Source organism: Tinamus guttatus, unplaced genomic scaffold (assembly GCF_059628265.1).
Source record: "Tinamus guttatus ecotype Peru unplaced genomic scaffold, ASM5962826v1 Tinamus_guttatus_pri_ptg000628l, whole genome shotgun sequence".
Classification (NCBI taxonomy): Eukaryota; Metazoa; Chordata; class Aves; order Tinamiformes; family Tinamidae; genus Tinamus; species Tinamus guttatus.
The window spans coordinates 184,043-205,734 of NW_028289162.1; the positions used below are offsets into that span (position 1 = coordinate 184,043).

Consider the following 21,692-nt stretch of genomic DNA (forward strand, 5'->3'; position numbering starts at 1 on the left):
CTTTGCTCGCTCGGGGGACACCCCAGAGGTGCTGCTCGCTCCGGCGGAGGTTCCTGCCTGCCCGGCCGGCGCGGCGCAGAGAGCCCCAGCCCCGCTCCCACCAGCCCTCCCGCCACAGGGCGTCTCCCGCCTCGGCGCAGCCCCTCGCCAGGACGAGCCGCGTTTCCCACCCCCGCCGCGGGTACTGACGGCGGCTCCGCAGACGCGCCCCGGCCCCGGCCCCGGCCCCGGCCCCGGCCCCGGCCCCGGCCCCGCCGCGCGCGGAGGCGGCGCTGGGCGGGCGCTCCGCGGCGGGGCGGGAAATGGCGGGCGCCGCCGCAGCGGCGCGGGGCGGGCCGGCGCGCAGGTAAACACGCAAGATGGCGGCGGCCCGGGCTGCGGCCGGGCCGGGCCCGCCGCGCCTCACGGAGCTGCCGGGAGAGCTGCTGGAGCTGATCCTGTGCTGCGGCGTGCTGGGCGCTGCCGACATCGCGCGCGTCTCCTGCACCTGCCGCCGCCTGCGCGATGCCTGCCCGCCGCACGGCAAGGTGTGGCGGGAGCGCTTCCGCCTCAGGTGGGCCCCGCCGTGGCGAGCGGCCCGCCCGGGCCTCGGGGGGCGCCGCGGGGCCCGCCGAGCGCGCGGCGGGGCCTCCGCCTCCCCGCGGGGAGCCCGCAGGGCCGCTTCTGCCGCCGCCGGCCGCCCACGGCCACGGCGGCCTGGCGGCTCCGGGAAGCGGCGCGCTGGGCCGGGGGCAGCGAGCGCGGCCGGGCTGCGGTGCCACCGCGCCCCGCGGGCAGGGTCCCGGCAGCGGCCTCATGCTCCTGGCTGCGCTCCTGCCCCGGCGACCATGTCTTGTCCCGCCGGCATGTCCAGTGCGATTTCTACCCGGGAAATCGCTCTTATCCTAAAATAAAGGGTTGCAGCTGTTCCTGCGACGCAGCTGCGTTTCCCTGATTGATCCCTGGCTAGGGAGCCCTCAGGAGCGAGGTGGCTGCGTAATGCAGAGTTATTTGGTTTGTTTCTGACATTATTACATAACTGTGGGGTGTTCGTGTCCTCCGCTGTTAATAAAATAACTTCCATGTGTGGATGGATGTGACTGCACACAGCATGGTCAGTTGATAATAAATTTTATATTGTGTTTTTCTTACAAGAACACATGCAATAGTGATGCCACGTTATTAGGAAAACTGCTGCTACTGATGGCACCCAAGCTCCTCCTGAGAATAGGTTTTCAGCTCACCTACCTCGAAGCACTACTTAGTAAGCTATAAGATCAGTTTTCGCTTTGGGCTTCCAGAGTCAGAGAAGCAAGCACAGCTTTCTCTTACACGAGAGGATTTTTAAATATCATACATTAAAAATGAACTGCAAAAGCACTTAGTTGCCGTGATTTGATTTCAGATTTCTGTTTTTCTCCAGTAGATGTTGCCACCAGCAAGCATATTAGAGGGAGATCTATTTTGTGCAGCCTTTTAATTAGACCCATAATGTAGTAGGAAGAGCTTAGGACAATGAATTCTCGCTCTGGTAGATGACAAGTTAGCTCAAAAGCAATTCATCTTTTGGCAATCCTTTTTTTTTTTTTTCTTTTTATTATTGTTATGAAACTGCATCTTTTTTTATAGATGTGATGCCTGTGTTTATTGTTATGAAGCTTTAGAGGAAATCCCAAAAGTGCTTAGGATATTTCTTCTTTAAAAGGCCTGGAATGCAAATCTTTCAGAGGTTTCCTGTTAATGTTTGCTGTTGACAAGCAGCGGAAGAGATTATTTTTAAATAACCAGAAAAAAATCAGAGGAGATCAAGTTGGATTTAGGCTTTGATGTTTGAGTCAGTCAATCAGTCAATTTATTAAATTGCATTACAAAGTGTACATTGCCTTAGCTACTCAAGTTGCACAGTTAAGTAAGGAATGTTTCCCAGTTCTGGATGTTCTGGAGCGTTAACCCGTGAACCTCTTCCTCTCTATTTCTGCATAGGTGGCCATCGTTACTGAAATACTACAGCCAAGCAGACGGGGTTAGCTGGCTTGAAGAATACAAAGCGCGGCACCGGGCTGGATTGGAAGCCCAGAGGATTGTAGCTTCGTTCTCCAAAAGGTTCTTTTCTGAACACGTAAGAATTTTCTTTGTATGTTTGTGATACCGCAGCTATTTGTGTTTAGTACTTTTTATAGTTTGTCTTCCTTTATTTTTTTTTCTCCCAAGCTTTTCAGCTATTCAATCAGAAAATTCTTAGTGAGAGTGCTAGACTATCAGCCAAAATGGAAGAAAGAGTCCAAAATGCAAGGCAGCAGCTGAGTCCAGACTGCGCTCCGCATGTAGTGCTCGGCTGTTTCTGGCGGTCTTGGGGCTCTCTGCCCTTTGCCTCACGCTCAGACCTGCCTCTCAGAACTCAGCAAACTCTGAGGTTTGGTTTTGCATCCGCAGCCCATCAGTTTTATCTCGCTGTGGGCCTTGTGCAAGGGTTTGCTCTGCTGTGACTTGGCAAAATAGATCCAAGGCACAATAATTGCACTGAATTGGAAAGTACGTTGTTTAAAATCTTTACCTAACCACAGCACCAAGATATTTTTGCGTTCAGTGTAAAAAAGGCAAACATTTCATCCCTTATTTTGCATGCAGGACAACTGTTATCTCTGTTTGCCAAGTTGTGCGTTTCAGGTAGTTGTACAATATGGGTCAGTTAGGGGCTCCTTCCAGTAGCAATCTGCTCAACCAGGGAGGGTAGGTAGATGTTCAGTTGCCTGCAGGCAAAAGTTAATTCTACCTTAAAATTGCTTTCAGAGTCAGCACTCCTGGGCTGGCCCAGGCATCTCTGTGGGAACACTGACTGCTCTGGTAGCTCTCATGTCATTGGAGGCTGCTCCTGGGTCCCTCGAAGGATGCCCGAAATAGATTCACAGAGTACAGCCCATGGTGGGCTGGATATTCTGAAGATCATAAATATATTTATGTATTTAAATGCCATAGAAAATTGGTTTTGAGATTTTAAATGAAACTGTTATTTAGAGAAGAATCTCTTGTGCTATTTGTAAGTTGGTGTGTGGTTTGACAGGTCCCCTGCGATGGATTCAGTGACATTGAGTCTCTCGGGTGTCCAAGTCATTTCTTTGAGGATGAGCTGATGTGTATCCTCAACATGGAAGGAAGGTGAGAAAAAGTGAGAGGGATTTTATAGTGGAAAGGATCTCCATCCTCTGTCAAGTTGAAGGAAAATTCTACTGTGGTAAATACCTGGCTTCAACTTCTAAGATTTTTTGTCATTCTTCTAAACAAATATACCCAAGCTTACTGAGGCTCAGAGGCATTGCTGTATGTTTAGTTTCAGAACAGATTCAATATTCCCAGAAGAAACCATGTAAAATTGTCTACAAGAAAGAGATTCTCTAGCTTTGGGTTGCTGTCTTCTGCCTGCTTGTTTCCTTGCAAGTGCACGAGGTCTCTCAGCACGTGTTCCCTGTGCCCTCTGCTCTGCAGTAGCCACTATCTTAAGGAACTCCTGGGATGGGGATTTGTTGATTTTTTTTTTTGGTTACATTTTACTCGCATCAGTGTGTGGAACTGATTTACAGTGTGTTCCCAGAGACAGTTACGTTGGCATAACTGAAGGGGTGACTTGCTGCAGGAGCACAGGAGAGAGAGCAGGAATCCTTCAGTCAGTATTGCCATGATAAATCCCTGTATCCCAGCCTTTTTTTTTTTTCCTTCTTCTCCTCTTGTTTTTCTTAGCTGTAGTAAGTTGGTACAATTTTTATCACAAAATAAACGGGAGTTTAATTGAGCCACTGCAAAATTTGCACTTCCATAAATTATTCAGATAGGTGTAATGCCAAGGAGATAAGTAAAATTCCTGGTTCTCTTCCACCTTGGTTTTTACCATGGTTAACCCTGAGCAGTACAAGTCATGGGTTCATTTGAAGGTTTATTTTCTCCTGTTGGTAGCATGCAAACCAGGCTGCTTTCACTGTGATATAAAGCAGCAATAGATGGCTCTTAATGGAGTCTAATAGCCTTGATTAAAGGGGCTGTTAGCAGAGCCTGAAAAGACATCAACTGGAATGACAATCATCTCATTTTTGCGTTTTTCACATCCATTCTGTGAATTCTCTATTTAAACTGGGATTAAACATCTCTCATTTGACAACTGGTTAAAAAGCTTTTGAGCCTTCGTGCTAGCCAAATGCCTACCCATAAAGCAGAATTGATGCTAATTACACCCTGATTAGGCTGTAGTCATTACCATTCAGGAGCATTAGGCTAAATCATTTCCCTGGAAGTATCCAAATAAAGCAGTTGTCCCTATTGAACATCCCAATTTATTGGAAGAGCATAAAACACTATGAGGTTTGATTGTTTTCCTGTCTAGCAGGATGGGGAAGACTGATCTGACCCACAGTTTGGAGCAGAGGAAAGGCAAACAGGGGAAGAGAGATGTATCTGAAGAAGTAAATTGGACTTTTTAAAGGCATGGCAATAGTGGTGCCTCAGAACCTGTGTAACACTCCATTTTGGTGTCATTCCTGGCTATTTGGTGTAAAGGTTTGTGTGAGGCATGGGATAACACATTACGAAGGGCCAGGAATGTCTCTACGCTGGTCTGACATGTTTTGGGGGGTCTCCTCAAACGCTACCTGTGTGGCAGCCAGCCCTGCAGCTCGCTCCTGGCCCCTCTGCCATTGCCTGTTAATTAGCAGCTCTAAGGCTTGGGACTGCATCATCTGCAAGCAACTGTTGATCTCTTAATGGCTTTTCAGAATAGCAGGATTTCTGCTCTGGGGCTTTTTTTTTCCTTCTTTTGAATAACATTGGATCTATATTCTCATTGATTTAACTGTCAGAGGGTATTTTCAGACTGTGTTCAGGAGTGATCCAGAGTCAGAAGATAATGTTTTATGAATAAAATATGGGATTTTAATCAGATACTCCTGAGCTGGTTTAGTGGGGATCTGTGCTGTCTCCCATGAGACTGTGTCTTCTCAAAAAGTTATATTAGTAAGAGGATGAAAACTGGAGATGGCAGAAGCAATATTTTGTAGATATCTTAAGGAATGTTTATTTTAACGATGAGTTTGCTCTTAACATAGCAGTTAGTCTTATGTAGAAAAACAGTAGTCTAAATTGTATGCTTGTATTCACTGGAAAAGTTAAACCAAATATTCCCCCTTAGAGTGCTCATTTATAGCAATACCTTTTGTACTTAAATATGCAGGAAAGGTCTCACCTGGAAGTACTATGCAAAGAAAATCCTATACTTCCTACGGCAACAAAATATATTAAAAAATCTGAAGGAGTATCTTCAGCGTCCTCCTGATCGACAGTCATTTTTGGAGGGTGAGTTTTTTCTGGTAGAAAACCCATGAAGAACACTTAATGACAGCTTTTTGTCACTGTTGCACTCGGCCAGCTGAAGTGTAGCTCTATTACTTACAAAATAGTGGAGAGGAGAATTCTGAGGTGGTTACAGAAGAAGAACATGTTACACCTGTAGTATCGAAAACCCTGAGATGAAGCATACGCTTTCCGAAGTGAAATTGCTGCATTTTAGTTGGAGGTTATTTGCTTTTATGTATTGGGTGTGTCTTACACATAATATACAAGCTAAAAAGGAAAGCTGCTCTGTTCTGCAGCATTTGCTCATCATTCTTTGCCGCAGAGCTGCAGTTTAGGGTAGATAAAAACCAAGCGGAGGAAGGCCTGAACTCCTCTTTCTCGTGCGGTTTGTTTTTTCCAGGGGCTGTTTTAGTTGACCAGTACTGCAACCCTCTCTCAGACATCTGCTTAGAAAGCGTCCAGGTGCAGGTGGACGACATCGCGGATAAAGTGCGCCACGTCCTGCGGACAAGACACCCCCGGCACCCCAGCCTGGCTCCCGGGACAGGTACTGAGCCCGACCCTGCCTCGGCGCAGGGCGCTCCGCGGGGCTCTGCACACCCAGCTTGGCCATTAGCAGAACAGTTAGTGTCCCTAATCCCCTTGCAAAAGCAGTCTGCCACTTGCTTAACTGTTGTGCAGGTAACTGTTGTGCTGTGTGTTCATCTCTTTGGTGACAAATGAGAAGTTTGGGGCAATGTTCGTTTGCCTCCAAAGTCTTAAGCCATCCTGATACGTAGCCAGAGAGGTCTATGGGGTAACCTCTTCCTTTCTGCAGGTCTTAGGAAGTTAGCAGCAGTAGAAAAGATGTGTGTGTGAAGATCTGCAAAAGTCAGGCAGCCTCCTGCTCCTTGCTTTGCAAAAGCATTCTCTACTCTCAAGGAGAGAACAGATGCCTGGCTGCAGCTGTGGATGTCTGGGGTGGCCAACCTGGGACTTTTGAGCAGTGGAAATGCACCTCGGTCCGCGTGATTCGTGGTGTGAGGCTTGGTGCATCAGGAAGGCTTTATGCGCTTGTTTTCTCAGTCTTTAATGCTCCGTGTGTCTTTCTTAGACGACGTCTTGGTTCCAGAAGTGGAGCTTCAGCAGCAGGTGCTTGATGCTATGAATTGTGTCCTCTATGAGCAGCTTAAATATAAAGGAAATGAGCTGGATTACTATAACTCCCTGAACTCCTACATTCACCAGGTATGTGTGTGTTAGGAAAACAATAGCAGGCTGCAGCCCTGAGGTGTTTGATTGTTGGCGACTTTATGTCTAAATGCAGTCAGGCAAGTAGTTTTCTCTCAAGAGAATAATTTGCTGTAAACTCAGTATGACTTCATCATTTAATGCATGTTCTGTCAATCCTTGTGTTTCCACGTCCTGTATTTGTGAAATCAGACCTTGCTTTTTCATGATCTTTTTTTTTCTTGATTTCCCCCCAGGTTTTGATTCGCAGGACAGGAATTCCCATCAGTCTGTCCGTGCTTTATTTAACAATTGCCAGGCAGCTGGGAGTCAAACTTGAACCAGTCAACTTCCCCAGCCATTTTCTGCTGCGATGGTGTCAAGGGAAGGAGGGGTGAGTGATCCACTAAGGTTCAGAAGTTGTGTCCACACGAGTAAAAGCCAGAAATCGTTTACAGCTCGGTACCTCTGCCAGAATGTTGAATTATTTTTAATCCGCAGTTATAAGCGGTGCTGAAGAAAAGAGCAAACCTCTGAAGTTCTCCCAGAACTCACCTCTGCTGATAACGATCTGTAACAGATTTTCTGAGGGAAATAACAGTAACCGTGTGGCAATGTTTTTCCTATGGAATAAAATTATGAAAAACTGAAAGAAGAAGGGTGTTGATTTCCTTGAACCTTTTATACAGAACGTTTGCTAGAGGTCGTTGCTGTTGTGCTGTGCACTCACTCAGTCCTCTGAGCCAGTGCAAGAAATCTCTGACCTGATCTCGATTTAATTTAGAGATCTCCATTTTGTGAAGACATCAGTCTAATTGGGAGTAACGATTTAGCCTTTGTCTGCCCCTTTTGAGGCTGTACTTCAGATACCGTAGACGTGGGCTCCAACCCATCTGTGTAATTTTGTTTAGCAATAAATGCAGCAAACCTGAAAGCATGATGAAGAAGTGCATTTAACTGCTCTGTGTTGTCCCAAGAGCAGAAGCAGAGAATCCTGCTTTACCAAGGGGAACCCCTCATCACGGTGCCTCTTCCTCGGTGTTTTGTTAGGAGCACAGATATTTTTGACTACACCTACATCGATGCCTTTGGCAAGGGGAAGCAGCTGACAGTGAAGGAGTGCGAGTACCTCATCGGGCACCACGTGGCAGAGGAGTTCTATGGAGTGGTGACTTCCAAGGAGGTGCTGCAGCGCATGGTGGGGAATCTCCTAAACCTCGGCAAGCGGTGAGTTCGACCTGAAAAGCATCTGGCCTGGAAAGCCTGTGAAGAGGAACCCAAAATACACTGTCTGCAAAGCCCGTGCTGGTTCCTAACAATATTTGAGTGCTTTAATAGTATATCGGTCATGCCAAATAAATCTCTTGAGAACTGTGAACACTGGGTTGCAGTGCTTAGCTGCTCGTAATCGCCTGCAGCAGTATTGTGCAGAAGTGGGGATATTTAGTAACGCTAGTTTCCTTTGGGAAAAATAAACAGATGACTTTTTCTATGCGAGAGGTTGGTAAGAACTGTAAAGGACCATCTAGTGTCCCCCTGAGTGCAGAGCCCTTCGTTACGATCAGGTGTGCTTGGATGAACAATTTCAAAGGGACCATTGTTGGGTTTTTGGCGGGGGTGATGGTTTGTTTTATTTGTTTATTTTTTCCAGATAAAAATTCACCTCTTAATCACTCTTTGGAGTAGTTGTAGGCTGAAATTGCAGAGTAAAATAGTTATTTTAGTTGTAGGTAAGCAAGGGCGGGGTGGGAAAAAAGCAAAATTTGAAAGAAAGATCAGCATAAGACTTGAAGAGAGAATTAGCTGAACAGGGTTTTCTGACCAGATAGGGGAGTGAGAGGATGGCTTGGGGCTAACAGCTGGGTAGCATTTCTCCTGGTGGAGATGATGAGCAGTAGTCATCCCTGGGGTCACTCCTATAGGATGTGCATCCCATATAGCATCATTTTGGTGGCTCTCTATATGTTCGACTACTAGGGAGGGGGGTTGGGGTGCTAGCCTTACAACTGAGTTTCTTTTTCGGTGGCAGAGAAAGCACTGATCAGTCTTATCAGCTCCTGAGAGACTCATTGGATCTGTACCTGGCCATGTATCCGGACAACGTGCAGCATCTAATGCTCCAGGCAAGACTATACTTCCACCTGGGAATCTGGCCGGAAAAGGTACCTCACCAGTCGGCTGTATGTTTTGCTGATAGGCTAAGCACTATTAACACCAGTTATTGATTTTCAGACTACATCAGCTTACGTTATAGTCTGTCACAAGTTATTTCTGTAATGAATGCAATAGAATGAGTTATCACACTTCAGAGAATCGATTTCTGCTCTGTGAAGCAGGGAAAGAGGATGATTCTTGCTTGCACTAGGAGAGACTTGAGAACAGCCTTGAGTCGGAGTCATAAGTTGTGATTTAATGTCTGGATCTGACAGTTTGTCTTGAAGCTGCTGCTGTGGACCTCAAGCTAAAGCTGTGAGATACAAGAGCATTCGAGGTGGTTTACGGTGGGACTGTAGTGGTGGTAGAGCTCTTGCTGGACTCGGGGAAAAAGAGTGTAAAATTCATAAGAAATTACCTTTTACAAGCAGGACCAGAGCTGTTCTCGAAGGCCTTAGCTACATAATCAGTGATGGTTCTGGAAAAAGCAACATTTTTCTAACGCAGAGACTGGCTGTACTTTACAGCAGCTCTCATGCCCTGGTGCTCTGGCACTGTGCCAGAGGGTGTTGGTCACCTGGTATTCTGGTTCTGCTGTTTGGTGTCTCGTGAATGCTTAAAAGTTGGTGTTCTTGAGACACCTTGAGAAGCGACGTCGATCTCTTGTTCTTTGCTTCACAGCCCAGGCAGTTTATTTGCACTTCCCTCTCCTTTGCTACTGCTTCTTCTGCCACTGTCTCCCAGAAATGTTGAGGAAATTTTTTCAGCTGAATTGTTTGTCCTGAGAAACAGCAAAATTATCTGGAGTTGTTTCATGGCAGCAATTTGGGAGCCCAGCAATAGCTCTTACCATCTTGGGAGCCTTGAAACGGTCTCTTCGTGCCTTATGGTTGCAGAATGTGACGTGATTAATTTGTATGGCTTAGTTTTGGGGAGCTGCTTTACTCAACAGTGACCTTCCTGGGAAGCAGGGAGCTTTACAAATTGAAAAAAGAGAACTGTCTGCAGCTACTTCAGGCTGAGCAAGTGTGAAGAACTAACTCCTTGGGACGGTGTAGCCGGAGCTGAGATCCACAGTGCTGTGTGGAGAGCTCCCACGTGGCTGTCCTCTAGGCCCAGGCACCTAGACCCAAGTGGCTTTCTATATCTGTACCTGCTTGTAAGTGCAGGGACTTTTTCTGAACCTGTGATCTCGTCCTGGTTGCTGAAGGTTCTGGACATCCTGCAGCACATTCAGGCTTTGGACCCATCCCAACACGGGACCGCGCGGTACCTGGTCCAGCACACCCTGGAGCACATCGAGCGGCGCAAGGAGGAGGTGGGCCCCGAGGTGAAGCTCCGAGCGGACGAGAAGCACAGAGAGGTCTGCTTCTCTGTGGGGCTCATCATGAAGCACAAGAGGTGAGCTCCTCCAGACCTTCCCTGTGCTAGCAGGCTGCACTGTAACAAGTGCAAGATGTTTGTTCTCACACTGATGAAACGTGATTTTATCTGCCAAGAAGGTATCTGGAAAAGAAAAAGCCAGGCATACGCAGCTGCGTTGAATATCACTTAGAAAAATGGGAGCAGAGCTCTCTGTCTCTTGGGAGATGGAGCACACTGGCCGCTGTTGGCTTGTGGAGAGGTTTGTGAGGTGACTCACCTGAGCCATCGTGTGTCACGTAAGTCGAATTTCCACAGCACAAAGCTCTCGGGAAGCATCATCAATCAGTTAACGAACTGCTGTGGTTTCTAGAGGACTGCTGGAGCAGGAGCGACTTCGGGAGCCATGGTAGGGCTCATAAGGTAGCCCTGCCGTCTTCCCCCACTGCACAGAGCTGTCGTGTTCCTGCGTGTCCTGCTCTGCAGGGGTGACGTGCCAGCACTGCGACACCTTGGCCTCGCTCTGACTCAACGAGACCATCTGGAGCACATTTTAGGGTGTCAGCAGTGACAGTCGTGATACCTTACAATTAATCACTTAAATGTTGTGGAAGTAACACTGGCCTTGTGCCTGGGAGTTCGATATTGGGGTTGCCACGGCTTTGTGACGGGAACAAAAGCACTTGCACAACGTGAAAGACTGGTTTGTTCCCTCCCTTTCTTTTTTCTGTTCTCCTGGCTGCTGATATCCCATCTCAAATCTGGTTTTCTTTTGTCCTCAGCTGTTTGTTCTATTTACCCATTTACTCCTAGCCATTCACCCCTCTCCCCAAGGCATGCAGAGAGAAACCCACACTTCTCTTGCACTGGTTTTCCCCTGTTCATCTTGTGGCCAGCCTTCCAGGAGGCTTCTAGCCTGTTTGTGCTCTAGGACTCTGAGGAAAAGAGATGGCTCAGGTGTTTTCATGGCCTTTGTGTTGTATTTTCTTTTAATTAGATATGGCTATAACTGCGTGATCTACGGCTGGGATCCCACCTGCATGATGGGGCACGAATGGATCCGGAACATGAACGTGCACAGCCTTCCCCACGGCCCTCACCAGCCGTTCTACAACGTGCTGGTGGAGGATGGCTCCTGCAGATACGCTGCTCAAGGTGAGCAGGGGAGGCTCCTGTGTCACACAGTCTGTGCAGGAATACAGAAACACAGAAACACAGCTAGCTCTGAAGCGACGAGTATTCGACCTGTGCTAGGGAGAAGGGATGTGCCCTGGAAGCGGTCCTTAGTGATCACTTCTCTTAAGTCTGAAGCATAAGCTGCAAGTTAAGATTATTTTGAGGCAGAAAGTAAAATGATCCTGAACTAATGGCCTGTTTTGTTTGCTCTCAAGGAGATGGTTACTGCTGGGAAGGAAAGCTGAGGACCGCTTTTGTGTAATCTCTCTTCGTGTAGAAATACATGGCTTATGCCATAAAAGCCAATCATATCCATAGCACGATTTCTGCTTTTAAAAGCCCCGATTCAGGTTCGGCCAAATCTGTGAAATTTCTGTGAAACTAGTTGTGCTTTGGGAAGAACCTCAGAACAGGGTCTAAGGAGAGAGTGTGTGGGCTTTCCTCGTCAGGGCTGCACCATGAGACATCCCAGAGAGTGTGGGCAGCGGGGCTCTGAGTGCCATCTCTAGCAAGAGGGACAAAAGGAAATGTCTCATCACAAATACTAGGTGAAGAAATCTCTGTTGCCCATTTTTTTAAGAAAGACACTGTTTAAAAACAAATGAAAACAATTGCCATCCTCAGCAGAGCGTTTCTATCTAGTGCTCATTCCTGCCTGTGGAGAAGAAAATGCAGAAACTTTCAAGCAGGAAATGCTGGAGGGAACAAAAATAAGTAACACATTTGAGTTCTTTCGCTAGAGGGTGCTCCCTAGCACTTCCCAGTCCACTCGTGGGAGCAGGACGTGGCTTTACAGGAGGCTCCACTGCTGTCTTCCGAGGTGTAAAGTGTGCAGGTTTGTTTGTTCTCTTGAGCTTTGCCTTCTGCTCAGTATAAAAAGACAGTGTGGGGACACGGAATATTGCTCAGCTCAGCCTTATTGCTCATCCTAGACAGCTTTTGCCTTCTCAGTCTTACACAAGTCATGCACGGAGGTATTAGCATGTGCACTGCAGTGAAAACAAATTGGATGATTTTCAACAAGTGCTTCTGCAGCTGAGTCATCTGTTCTGATTTCTTCTATTATTTTTTCCCTTTAATCCCCAATTGTCTCGAGGCAAGTGCAGTGCTGGCTGCTTCCAGGGTACAGCATGTTTTAGCCAAGCTGTGGGCTGGCTCTGCCGTCTCTTTGACTTCGAGAGTTTTGATATCTCTTGAGGAAAAATAAGAGTTTTGTCCTTGCTTACTGAAACCTCCCTGTCTGTTAAGTATCTCCTCCTAAATACACACTCAGGTCATTTGGGAATTGTGTGCTTTGTAACAGGCTTTGGGGAGGGAATGTTATTTTTTTACTGGAGGAATCTTCAATCTGTGTGCAGAGCTTTAGCTAAGCAGCTCAGAAGTAATGCCAAGGGACTGTGCTTGGTGTCTTGAGTCTTTCCTGTAAATTCATAGGTTGAACTGCAGCTAATCCCGTCTGTTCACCTGGAATTCCGCTCTCCGTGCTCCCTCTTGTCCCTGCACCTACCTTGTGGAGGGGTCAGGCTTTGCCTTTGGCGGGTTTGGTGTTTACCTGCGTTCCTGGCAGTGCACTGGGAAAACGGCGTCATGTTGGGCCTGCTCCAGAGCACTTGCCCTTGGGATTTGCTCCTGGGTCACCTTCGCTTTTAGCGCTGGTGTTTTTAAGCATTGTTTAACTGCTGCATTTTATCAGTTGATACCTTTCTTGCACAGAGGAGAAGGTGGACTGCTCTGGGAAATGACCAAGCTGCTCTTCTTAAGGAGTTTCTCTTAGTGGGAGAAGTTTGGGTTAAGAGAAGTTGATTTGGCTGTGTGAGGCATGCCTAAAATCCACGCTGGTGGTCTAAAGGGACAAGGCACTCCCAGCTTTGTGCCGTTGGCAGCACCTGGAGCATTGGAGAAAGGTCTCTGCTTGGAATTGATCCCCTGTAGGACTGGGGGATCAGAGCTCAATGCTGCAGTTTTTCCCAGCTGGGAGTGACAGGAGCATCGGGCTGTGTCCCCACTGCGACGCTCTCGTGTCTCTGGGCTACTCAGTGCCCAGAGAAAGAAATAAAATAAAATAAATAAAAATGCCAAGACCGATGCGCGGCCGAGTGAGAGCAGGTGGGGTCCGGCCGTAGCCCCGTGCCGGGCAGGAAGGGCTGTTGTGAGCGCGAGACGCTGCTCGTGTCCCTGCCGCCAGCGCCCGCCGGCACCAGTCGTGCCTGGGCTGGGGGTGGTTGTGCTCACGGGTCCGAGGGGGCATTTCTGGAGCTCTGAGAGCCAGGGCTTGCGGAGCACAGGATTTATCATCTTGCAGCAGGGCGTTTCGTGTAGTGATAGCTCTTCTCTTTCCTGACAGAGAAACTGGAATATATCTCTGAGCCTCGGGAGATCCCTCATCCTGACATCGGCCGTTATTTTTCCGAGTTCACCGGCGTTCACTACCTACCAAACGCCGAGCTAGAAATTCGGTACCCGGAGGATTTGGAGCTCACACGTGCCACAGTTCAGAAGATCTACAGTTCAGGCAAGGAGTGAGTGAGAAGGACGTTGCGAGAGCAGAAGCAGCTGGAATGGAGCTTTATCCTCTTGGCAAGCGTCGCCTGGGAGGCGAGTTCGGCGACAATCCTCAGGCCTAACGTGCCGGGACCCGCTCTGCCCTTTGGCACCGGTGCTCCCGCGTCTGCCCTTGCTGTCGCCCGCCTGAGCCCGGGGCACCAGGATGTGCTGGTAGCTGAGGCCAGGCACAGGGACCTTGCAGGGACAGTCGTGCTGGGGAGCACGGCGCCCTTCAGGGAAGGTTTGCACATACTCTTTGTCCTGTGGTTGTCTTGCCTAGACCGTCAATGCTGCAGCATAAGGAAGAATCTCCTCTTTCCAAGGAGGAATTTGCTTCTCCTTGCAGTGTTGTTTCTTGTCTGTCTCACGCCAGTGGTCATTTTAAAATCTCTTAACATTTCCCTGTTGTCTTCTCCAGTCTGAATTTTTGCTCAGATCTTGCTTCTCTGTGGTGTGACCGTTCACAAAGCTGCCATCCTGACTCTGAGCGTCCTTAGGGGCCCTGGCAGCAGTAGGACCCCCTTGGTTGGTACCGCTGACGTCCCGGTGATGGGTTGCCCCAGCGCTCCTCGTCAGAAGAGTTGCTCCCAGCCCGTGTTGTGACCCGCGTTGTGACCCTTGTTCTTTGGTCTGCCCGTGACATGCCCGTGTGCGGCAGGAGCTGCAGGTGCCCCAGGGCGTCTCCGCGCAGCGTCGCAGTGTCTGGTGGCAGCTCTGAGGGCAGTGCCAGCGCGGTGCCTCGGCCTGTGGGGAGCTTCCCGTCACTGCGGTCCCTGATCCATCAGTATCAATGCAGCGGGATGGTGGCTGTGCACCCAGCCTCGGAAGGAGCCAAAGCAGCTGTGCGAGAGCTTCTGAGCCTGCAGCTTGAGGCCTTCTCCTCTGCTGCCAGGAGAACGGACTCCTGCGCCGGTTGGGCAGAGCTGACCTACTCCAGAGCGCCCGCACGAGAGCCCTGCAGCCCAGGGCACGCGAAGGCCAGCAGGACCCAGGGGATTCCTCTGTGTTGGGCCAGGATGAGGTGCAGGCCCGGCCAGCAGTGGACTCTGAAGCCAGGCCCCAGGGCAGTGCAGCTGGAGCCGGAGGAGGCAGCTGGGCACAGAGCCCGGTGGCTCTGGGATGCTCGTGGATCCCTCCAGCCCTGCGTGTCGCCTGTCCGTGCGCCGTCCCCCTGCCACACGGAGCCCGGAGTGAGCAGGAGCAGTAGCGCTGTAAAGCTGAGGCCTTTCAGAGCTTCCCCGAGCAGCAGGGGCAGCCCGTGGGAATTGGGTGCCTGAGGAGATGGAGGGAGCGGGGCAGGTGGTCGTGCCCGAGAGTCTTTGGAGAAGTCCAGGCTGAAACGGATGTGGGAGGGCGAGGAGGGAAAGCTAGAATGGATCCAAGTGAAAGCAAGGTAGGGAAGTACTGGGCAGCATCTCCAACAAAATCCATCCCTCTTGTTTCAATGACCAGAGTAGACTCTTGAAGCATATTCCAAATGATTCCTAAGTGGGAGTTAAGGCAAGGAATGAGGCTGCTGGATCACAGTATTTATCCTCGGGGCAGAGGGTAGGCGCAGAGGAGCAGAGCTGGGGCCTCTGCTCTCACCCTCAGCCTTGGTGGCACTGGCTGCGTGGCTGCCGCAGGCCATATGTCCCCTCGGCGCAGGGCGCGCTCTCGAGCTCTGCTTCCTCCTGAGCACAAGGGCCTTCTTGCGCAGCGTGTGCCAGGCCGGGACAGGGCCCGGGGCAGCAGCTGGGCAAGGTTTACCCAAGAACTGCTGCTAGACACAAGGATTTCATCCCGTTGAGCAGGCCCTGTCCTCTGTAAGGGGCGTCCTGCAGCAGCCCCCTCCTGCCCCCCTTGCTGGGAGCACTTCTGTAGCCTAGAAGGAGGCTGGGAGGAAGCGGCGGCGGCTTCCTCTGAGCGCCCCGGCCGCAGCCTCGACAACCGCGTCTCTTGGCGCAGGGCGGCGGCGGCTGCTCGCGCACACAGAGCTCACAGGAGCTCCCGCGCAGCTGGGCCCTGCACGGCAGTGTTTCCATACGCACATGGAGCTCACTGGAGCTCCCAGGGCAGCCAGGTCCTGCACGCAGTGTTTCCCTGCATACCCGGAACTCACAGAGCAGCCGGGCCCTGTGCAGCAGCGTCTCCTTGTGCACCCGGAGCTCACTCGAGCTCACAGAGCAGCCGGGCCCTGAGCGCTGCCACCACTCGGCTCTTCTGCAGCCACAATGTGGGCGAAGTGTCTCGGCCACCCTGGGCTACGCTGCCTCGCCGAGGAGCAGCTGCGTATTGGGGTGGGCAGGTTTCGCGGCCGCCACCGCAGGCAGCTTCGCAGAGTGGAGCAAGACCCTGGAGACCACCCGTGGTGACCAGGGACAGGAGCGCTGGCCCAGCCTCGTCTGCGCCCGGTTCAGCAGGGAGTGACGGCGCCTCCATGGCTCCTGCACAGCAGCGGCAGCCCCGGGGCCAGGCCCCTTCGGGCTCCTCACAGAGCCCGAGGGACAGCCCTGGCTGCTGCCTCTGTGTCACGGCGGCGCGAGGCCTCAACCCCCGCCTCCAGCCCAGGGCAGCAAACCCCGGGATCAGCCCGTGTCCGTGTGCGAGTAGCCTCCAAGCTGCAGCCTCCATCCGGGAGACACATCCGGGGCCAGCACAGGTCCCGTGGTGGCTATGGGAAGGGGCAGGAGGAGCCTCCTCCACCTGCCTCATCTCCATGTGCCCGCGGGGCTGTGGCTGCAGCAACCTCGCTCACCGCCAGCCTCACTCGAGAAGATCCCTACAGTTCCTTGTGGCTGGATCAGCAGCACTGTGCGTAACGCTAAAGATGAGATATATACATATATATATACACGTATGCTTATGCATCACTGCTTGTCCTCTGTTGTGTTCCTTGGAGCTGTGGTTGCTGCCGGGCTGGGGGCAGCTCCTGCTCCGGGAGTCCCTGGCTACAGCCCCGGCCTCCCCTTGCAGGGACCCTCCTGCTGGGCCGGGGCCGCTGCAAGGCCCGGGCCCGCGGGCCGGGTTTGGGGCCGAGCCTGCCCTGGGCTCCGCGTTCCCCACGGCTCTTGTGCCCCGCGCCCAGCGGGTCCCTTCGCTCTGCGTTCAGCTTCTTCGCAGTTTTCTCTTCCCCCGTGAGCGGGGGTGGCCGCCGTGTCGCTCTCCCGCGGGAGGAGGAGCTCGGGGGACGCAGGGGGGCAGCCCCGTTTCCCGGCGCCACTCCCCCGTCCCGCTCTGCCCCTTCCCCAGCGCCGGGCACAGCAATGACCGCGGGGACAGGACGAGCCGGGCCGGGGGCCGCATCCTGCCCTGCCGCAGCGGCCCGGGGAGGGAGGCCGTTAACTCTGGAACCTAACGGCGGCGCGGCAGCGGGGAAGCCGCAGCGCGGCCGCCTCCCTCTTGGCCGCGCCCGCCCTTAAAAGCGGCGGCGGCGGCGGCGCGAGGAGCGGCGGAGCCCGGTCCCTGGTACCCGGTACTCGGTGCGCGGAGCCCGGTGCGGGCCGGGATGGGCTCCGCGCACTCGCTGCCCGCCGAGATGCGGGCGCTCGCCGACAAGACGGGCTGTGAGTACCGGGCGCCGCGACCTTGGCCGGGCCCCGCGGCCGCGGGGGGCGGGAGGGGAGGGCCGCGCCTGCCCCGCCCCGCGCAGAGCCCGGCGCAGCTCAGCGCAGCAGTGTCGCGGCGGGAGCCCCTGCCCCGCGCGCGGCTCCGGCCACGCTGGGCCCGGGTGTCCCCCCGCCGCGGGACGCGGTCCCCACGGCAGGGCAGAGCCATCGGCTCCGGCAGCTCCGGGTGCTCCTGCCGCCTCCACCGGAGACGGGAGCATCAGCGCAGAAGGAGCAAGTGCCAGGAGCACCCGCCAAGGCCCTGCGCCCTCGCGTCTGCTGCACCTTCCTCCTCCTCCTCCTGGTCCAGGCCTGAGCACCCTCCGCTGCTGCCCCAGGGCCCTTCACTGCCCCCTGTGTCCCTGCTTGGCCAGTGCGGCCTCCCCGCCCTCGTCAGCATCCTGACGCATCCCCAAATCACATTGAAACGAGACCCAACAAAGTCACAGAAGCAGAGACACACGCGGGTCAATCCGCCACGTCTGGAGAAAAAGCCGCCAAACTTCAATCGAAACTTTAATCAGAGCCTTTGTGTTCACCCCACGGTGACAGTGACGAGCCCAGGAGTGACACCCTCCACCCACAAGGCCAGCAGAGGTTTCCACGCGCTGGCCAAGCAGCACGGGCCAGGGCAGTGGGGGGAGCCCTTGCGCTCATGCATGTGATGAGCTGCTACCAGGCTCAGCTGCGGGGGTGGGGAGGGCACTGCTTTTCCCATTTCTCCAGGCCTGGAAATGCTCAACCCAAGTGGGCGACGGGTTCTGCTCCAGGCAGCCACGGGGGAAGCGCGGAGCCCCCAGCTGCCCCTCAGTGCTCTCCTTTCCCACGCCAGTCACGGCCGACCAGATCGAGCACCTGCACCGGCGCTTCAAGCAGCTGAGCAGCGAGAAGCCAACCCTCCGGTGAGCGGAGGAGCCCGGTGGCCCAACCCCCTGAGGACCAGCCAGGCAGGGCCACGGCTCTGGCAGCCGGTGTCACCTCCCAGCAGGGCACCCTGGCAGGGGACGGTGCCTGGCACACCGTCACACCTCGGTCCCCTCCGCTTCCTTGGCAGCAAGGAGCACTTCGACAGCATCCCCGACCTGGAGTTCAACCCCATCCGCTGCAAGATTGTCCAGGCCTTCTTTGACAGGCGGTGAGGAGCCATGGGGCACAGGAGCGGGCTGGGGAGGCTGCGCTGGAAAGGAGCGGGGCGCCCATTTGCAGCTGGATGTCATCGAGGCGGGTGTTGTGCGGCCATCACGTGTCACTGCCTCTCTCCTGACAGGAACCTGCGGCAGGAAGAGGACGGGCTGGCGGATGAGATCAACTTCGAGGACTTCCTCACCATCATGTCCTACTTCAGACCCATTGAGCCCAACATGGACGAGGAGCAGCTCGAGCGTCTCCGCACCGACAAGCTCAAATGTGAGGCCGCCCCGGCCTGGCCCCGGCAGCAGCTCTGGCTGGAAAGGGGCTGACGCTGCCACTCTTGCTCCCCAGTTCTCTTCCACATGTACGACTCAGACCGTGACGGCATCATCACGCTGGAGGAGTATCGAAATGTAACGTATGCCCCCCCGCCCCGGCACCGGCACCGCGGCCTGCGCGGCCGGCCCGGCCCTGACGGCTTCTCGCTGCCTGCAGGTGGTCGAGGAGCTGCTGTCAGGGAACCCGCACCTGGAGAAGGGGGCAGCCAGGTCCATCGCGGATGGGGCCATGTTGGAGGCCGCCCAAACCTGCGCCGGACCAATGGTGGGAGTCCCTCCCCTGGGCTGCTGTGGGGCACAGGCACTACCTATCCATTAGCTATATCTAGCCTCCCCACACATATGAATCTATAGGCTCTGAGGCTGGGGGCAGGGGCTCAGCAGGTGGCATCGAAGCCGGGCTTGGGGCCACCTCGGGGTGGTGACACCAGCCGGACGCCCGGTGCCGCGGTCCCGGCGTACCCAGGTGCTGTGTCCTGGCGGGAGCAGCCCGGGCAACAGGCTGTTCCCTCCCCACCCGGGCTGACACTCTCGCGCCGCGCGCAGGACACGGACCAGGTGTACGAGGGCATCACCTTCGACGACTTCCTGAAGGTTGGTGCTGTCAGCGCCGCGCAGGGTGCCCTGTGCGCGGGCTGGGGGCAGCGTGCGGAGCTGCCGTGTCCCTCCAGCAGATTTGGAGGGGCATCGACATCGAGACCAAGATGCACGTTCGCTTCCTCAACATGGAGCCCATGGCCCACTGCTGCTGAGTGGCACCAGCACCCACGGAGGCCAGGAAGACGATGAGGATGAGGATGTGGAGGGCGCAGGAGCCGCTGGGGCTGCGCACGGCTCTGCAGACCCACGTGGTCTGCACTGACTTTGACCTGCAATAAAAAGCATTTCTCTCCTTGCTTCCCAGGTTACTGGGCGCTGCGGGGCTGGGGACGCCCCCCAGGATGCTGGTGGGGGGGGGCAGGGGTGCTGCAGGTTCCCAGCTGCTGCCGCCCCCACATGTTCCAGGCGCCGGAGCCGCTTCCCGGCGTCCCGCGGGGCTGCATGCGCCAGTACAGCCTGGGCGCGGGAAGGGAAAGGGCACAAGCTGTTTTTAGCAGAGCCGGGACAAGCTGTTTGCTTTATTTGAACAAAAATAGACCCCCCAGCTCCCTGGGGACAAGTAAACTCCAAGAAAAATTATTTCCCATTCCCCAAAACAAAACAATAGACCCCTTGGCCCCCACCTTGGATCCCCAGCTCAGTGGTGGCCCCGAGCGCATGAGCAGCTCCAGGAGCAGCCAGGGCTGGCCCGGCTTCTGCAGGACCCGCGAGGCCAGAGCCTTCGCGGGGTCCAGGGCAGGACCTTCTTCCTCCTCCTCCCTGGGCAGCGCCTCATGGCCCCAGTCGCCCTTCGCATCGCCAGGCTCTGTGCAGAGCTGTTGCCAAGACAGTTACAAAAGGCCGCTAAACCCACGAAGGGAGAAGGTCTCCTCGGCCTTGGCGAGGCCGGGCTCTCCCCGGGCTGCCTGGGGACAGGGATGAGGGAGCAGCCCCCCCCGCTGGTCCCGGCCCAGGCTGTCAGTCCAAGGAGCAGGGAGGTTTGAGCAGCTCCCCCGGCCCCGGAGCAGCCTCTGAGGCAGCGAATGCCTCCGCCGGGCCTGGAGCGGAGGTGGCAGCGACTTGCACGTTGGCACGTGACACTTTCAGCCCCCGAGCTCAAGCCAGGGGCAGTGGCCGTGGGGCCGTGTCCTGCGAGGGGCTGCAGACCCCGTCCCGTGGCACTTTCCCGCGGGTGGGAGGTGGGGCTCTGCAGCCCGGCGGAGGCTGGAGGCCGCCAGCGGGTGACGGCGCCTGCTTGATCTTCCCTGTCCCTCACACAGGGCAGGGCCGGCAGCCCCGAGGCCGCCCTGCTGCAGTCAAGAGATGTGAACGGAAGCACCTGAGGGGCCTTAGCCCAGATTTTTACTTCTCCCTGTATTGCAATTTTGTAGCTTGCTGCAGTTTCTTGGCCTGGCCTGGGGACACAGGAGCCTCCAGTGCAACCTGCGAGCAGTGACGCCGGTCGGCGCGTCCCACCCACGGCTCCTGGCGCCGGGCAGCTCCGTGGCGATCGCGAATCCTCCCGGCCCTGGGTCCTCCCAGGCCTCCCGTGGTGCCTCCAGCCGCCTCCGCAGCTCCGTGGAGCTGGCGGCTGAGCAAAACACCTCCCTCTTCAACAACGACAATCCAGCTCCCGGCACGGTCGTGCCAGCAACCTGCCCGCCGCGGTCTGCGTTTCGGATCCTCGTTAGATCCCACAAGCTCCTCCCATGCCGTGACCGTCCCGCATGACCTGCAGCGCTGGGCTCGGCCGCTCGCGGCGGCTGCGAGGACCCGTGGGCCCTCACACGGGCGCTAGCGCCGCGAGGCAGCGCCGCGGGCGGCACCGACGGCAGCAGAACCCCCCGCGCAGGACACGGGGCTGCAGGCGGCCACGGGAGCCGCCGCGGGTCACGCAGGGAGGGCAGCAACGGCCGCCAGGGTCGTGGAGCAGCAGGACGTGGAGCAGCCACGGGAGGTAGCAACGAAGGAGGAAGCCAACGACATTCAGTCACCTAAAAGACCCAGGGCCAGAGCAACCCCCACCATTACTCATGACAAAGCAGCTCTTTTTCCTTTGGCCACTGCATCCCACCATGTATCCGACACCTCTGGCTCTTGCAAGGAGGAGGGGAGGGAGCTGCCTGCCCAGAAGGGCAGAGAGAGAAAGGAAAAACACGGGACCAAAGACTCCTTAAAAAGACCAGATTATTGGCCAGAGCACGATTCCACCCTTGCCGTTCACACATGAGCCCACAGGAAGGTAACGCTGGCACCGCACCTGCACACGGCCCTTGGCTTAGGGGTCCTGGGAAGC

At 54.5% G+C, this 21,692-nt stretch overlaps 2 protein-coding genes across 2 annotated transcripts; both read left to right on the plus strand.

Annotated features, from left to right (window-relative positions):
- Window positions 1–359: 359 nt before the first annotated feature.
- On the plus strand, window positions 360–13,792 carry FBXO21 (F-box protein 21). The gene is made up of 12 exons (XM_088535265.1): window positions 360–553; window positions 1,963–2,098; window positions 3,041–3,135; window positions 5,195–5,316; window positions 5,717–5,863; window positions 6,410–6,543; window positions 6,783–6,919; window positions 7,576–7,752; window positions 8,555–8,687; window positions 9,890–10,080; window positions 11,039–11,196; window positions 13,562–13,792. Exons 1-12 carry the CDS (start codon window positions 360–362, stop codon window positions 13,738–13,740), a joined length of 1,803 nt encoding a protein of 600 aa, XP_088391391.1. The 3' UTR covers window positions 13,741–13,792.
- Window positions 13,793–17,197: 3,405 nt separating this feature from the next.
- Window positions 17,198–19,571, plus strand: TESC (tescalcin). The gene is made up of 8 exons (XM_088535263.1): window positions 17,198–17,306; window positions 18,181–18,250; window positions 18,403–18,483; window positions 18,616–18,755; window positions 18,831–18,892; window positions 18,975–19,082; window positions 19,364–19,411; window positions 19,492–19,571. The coding sequence occupies exons 1-8, from the start codon at window positions 17,249–17,251 to the stop codon at window positions 19,567–19,569; spliced, it is 645 nt and encodes a 214-aa protein (XP_088391389.1). The 5' UTR covers window positions 17,198–17,248; the 3' UTR covers window positions 19,570–19,571.
- Window positions 19,572–21,692: the final 2,121 nt, after the last annotated feature.

Bases quoted from the DNA above. Each gene is read 5' to 3' on its own strand.
- FBXO21 (XM_088535265.1), top strand. From the start codon at position 360: ATGGCGGCGGCCCGGGCTGCGGCCGGGCCGGGCCCGCCGCGCCTCACG. The intron at 5,317-5,716 runs GTGAGTTTTTTC...TGTTTTTTCCAG, and splicing joins TCGACAGTCATTTTTGGAGG to GGGCTGTTTTAGTTGACCAG. The intron at 8,688-9,889 runs GTACCTCACCAG...TGGTTGCTGAAG, and splicing joins TGGGAATCTGGCCGGAAAAG to GTTCTGGACATCCTGCAGCA.
- TESC (XM_088535263.1), top strand. From the start codon at position 17,249: ATGGGCTCCGCGCACTCGCTGCCCGCCGAGATGCGGGCGCTCGCCGAC. The intron at 18,756-18,830 runs GTGAGGCCGCCC...CTTGCTCCCCAG, and splicing joins CCGCACCGACAAGCTCAAAT to TTCTCTTCCACATGTACGAC. The intron at 19,412-19,491 runs GTTGGTGCTGTC...TCCCTCCAGCAG, and splicing joins CCTTCGACGACTTCCTGAAG to ATTTGGAGGGGCATCGACAT.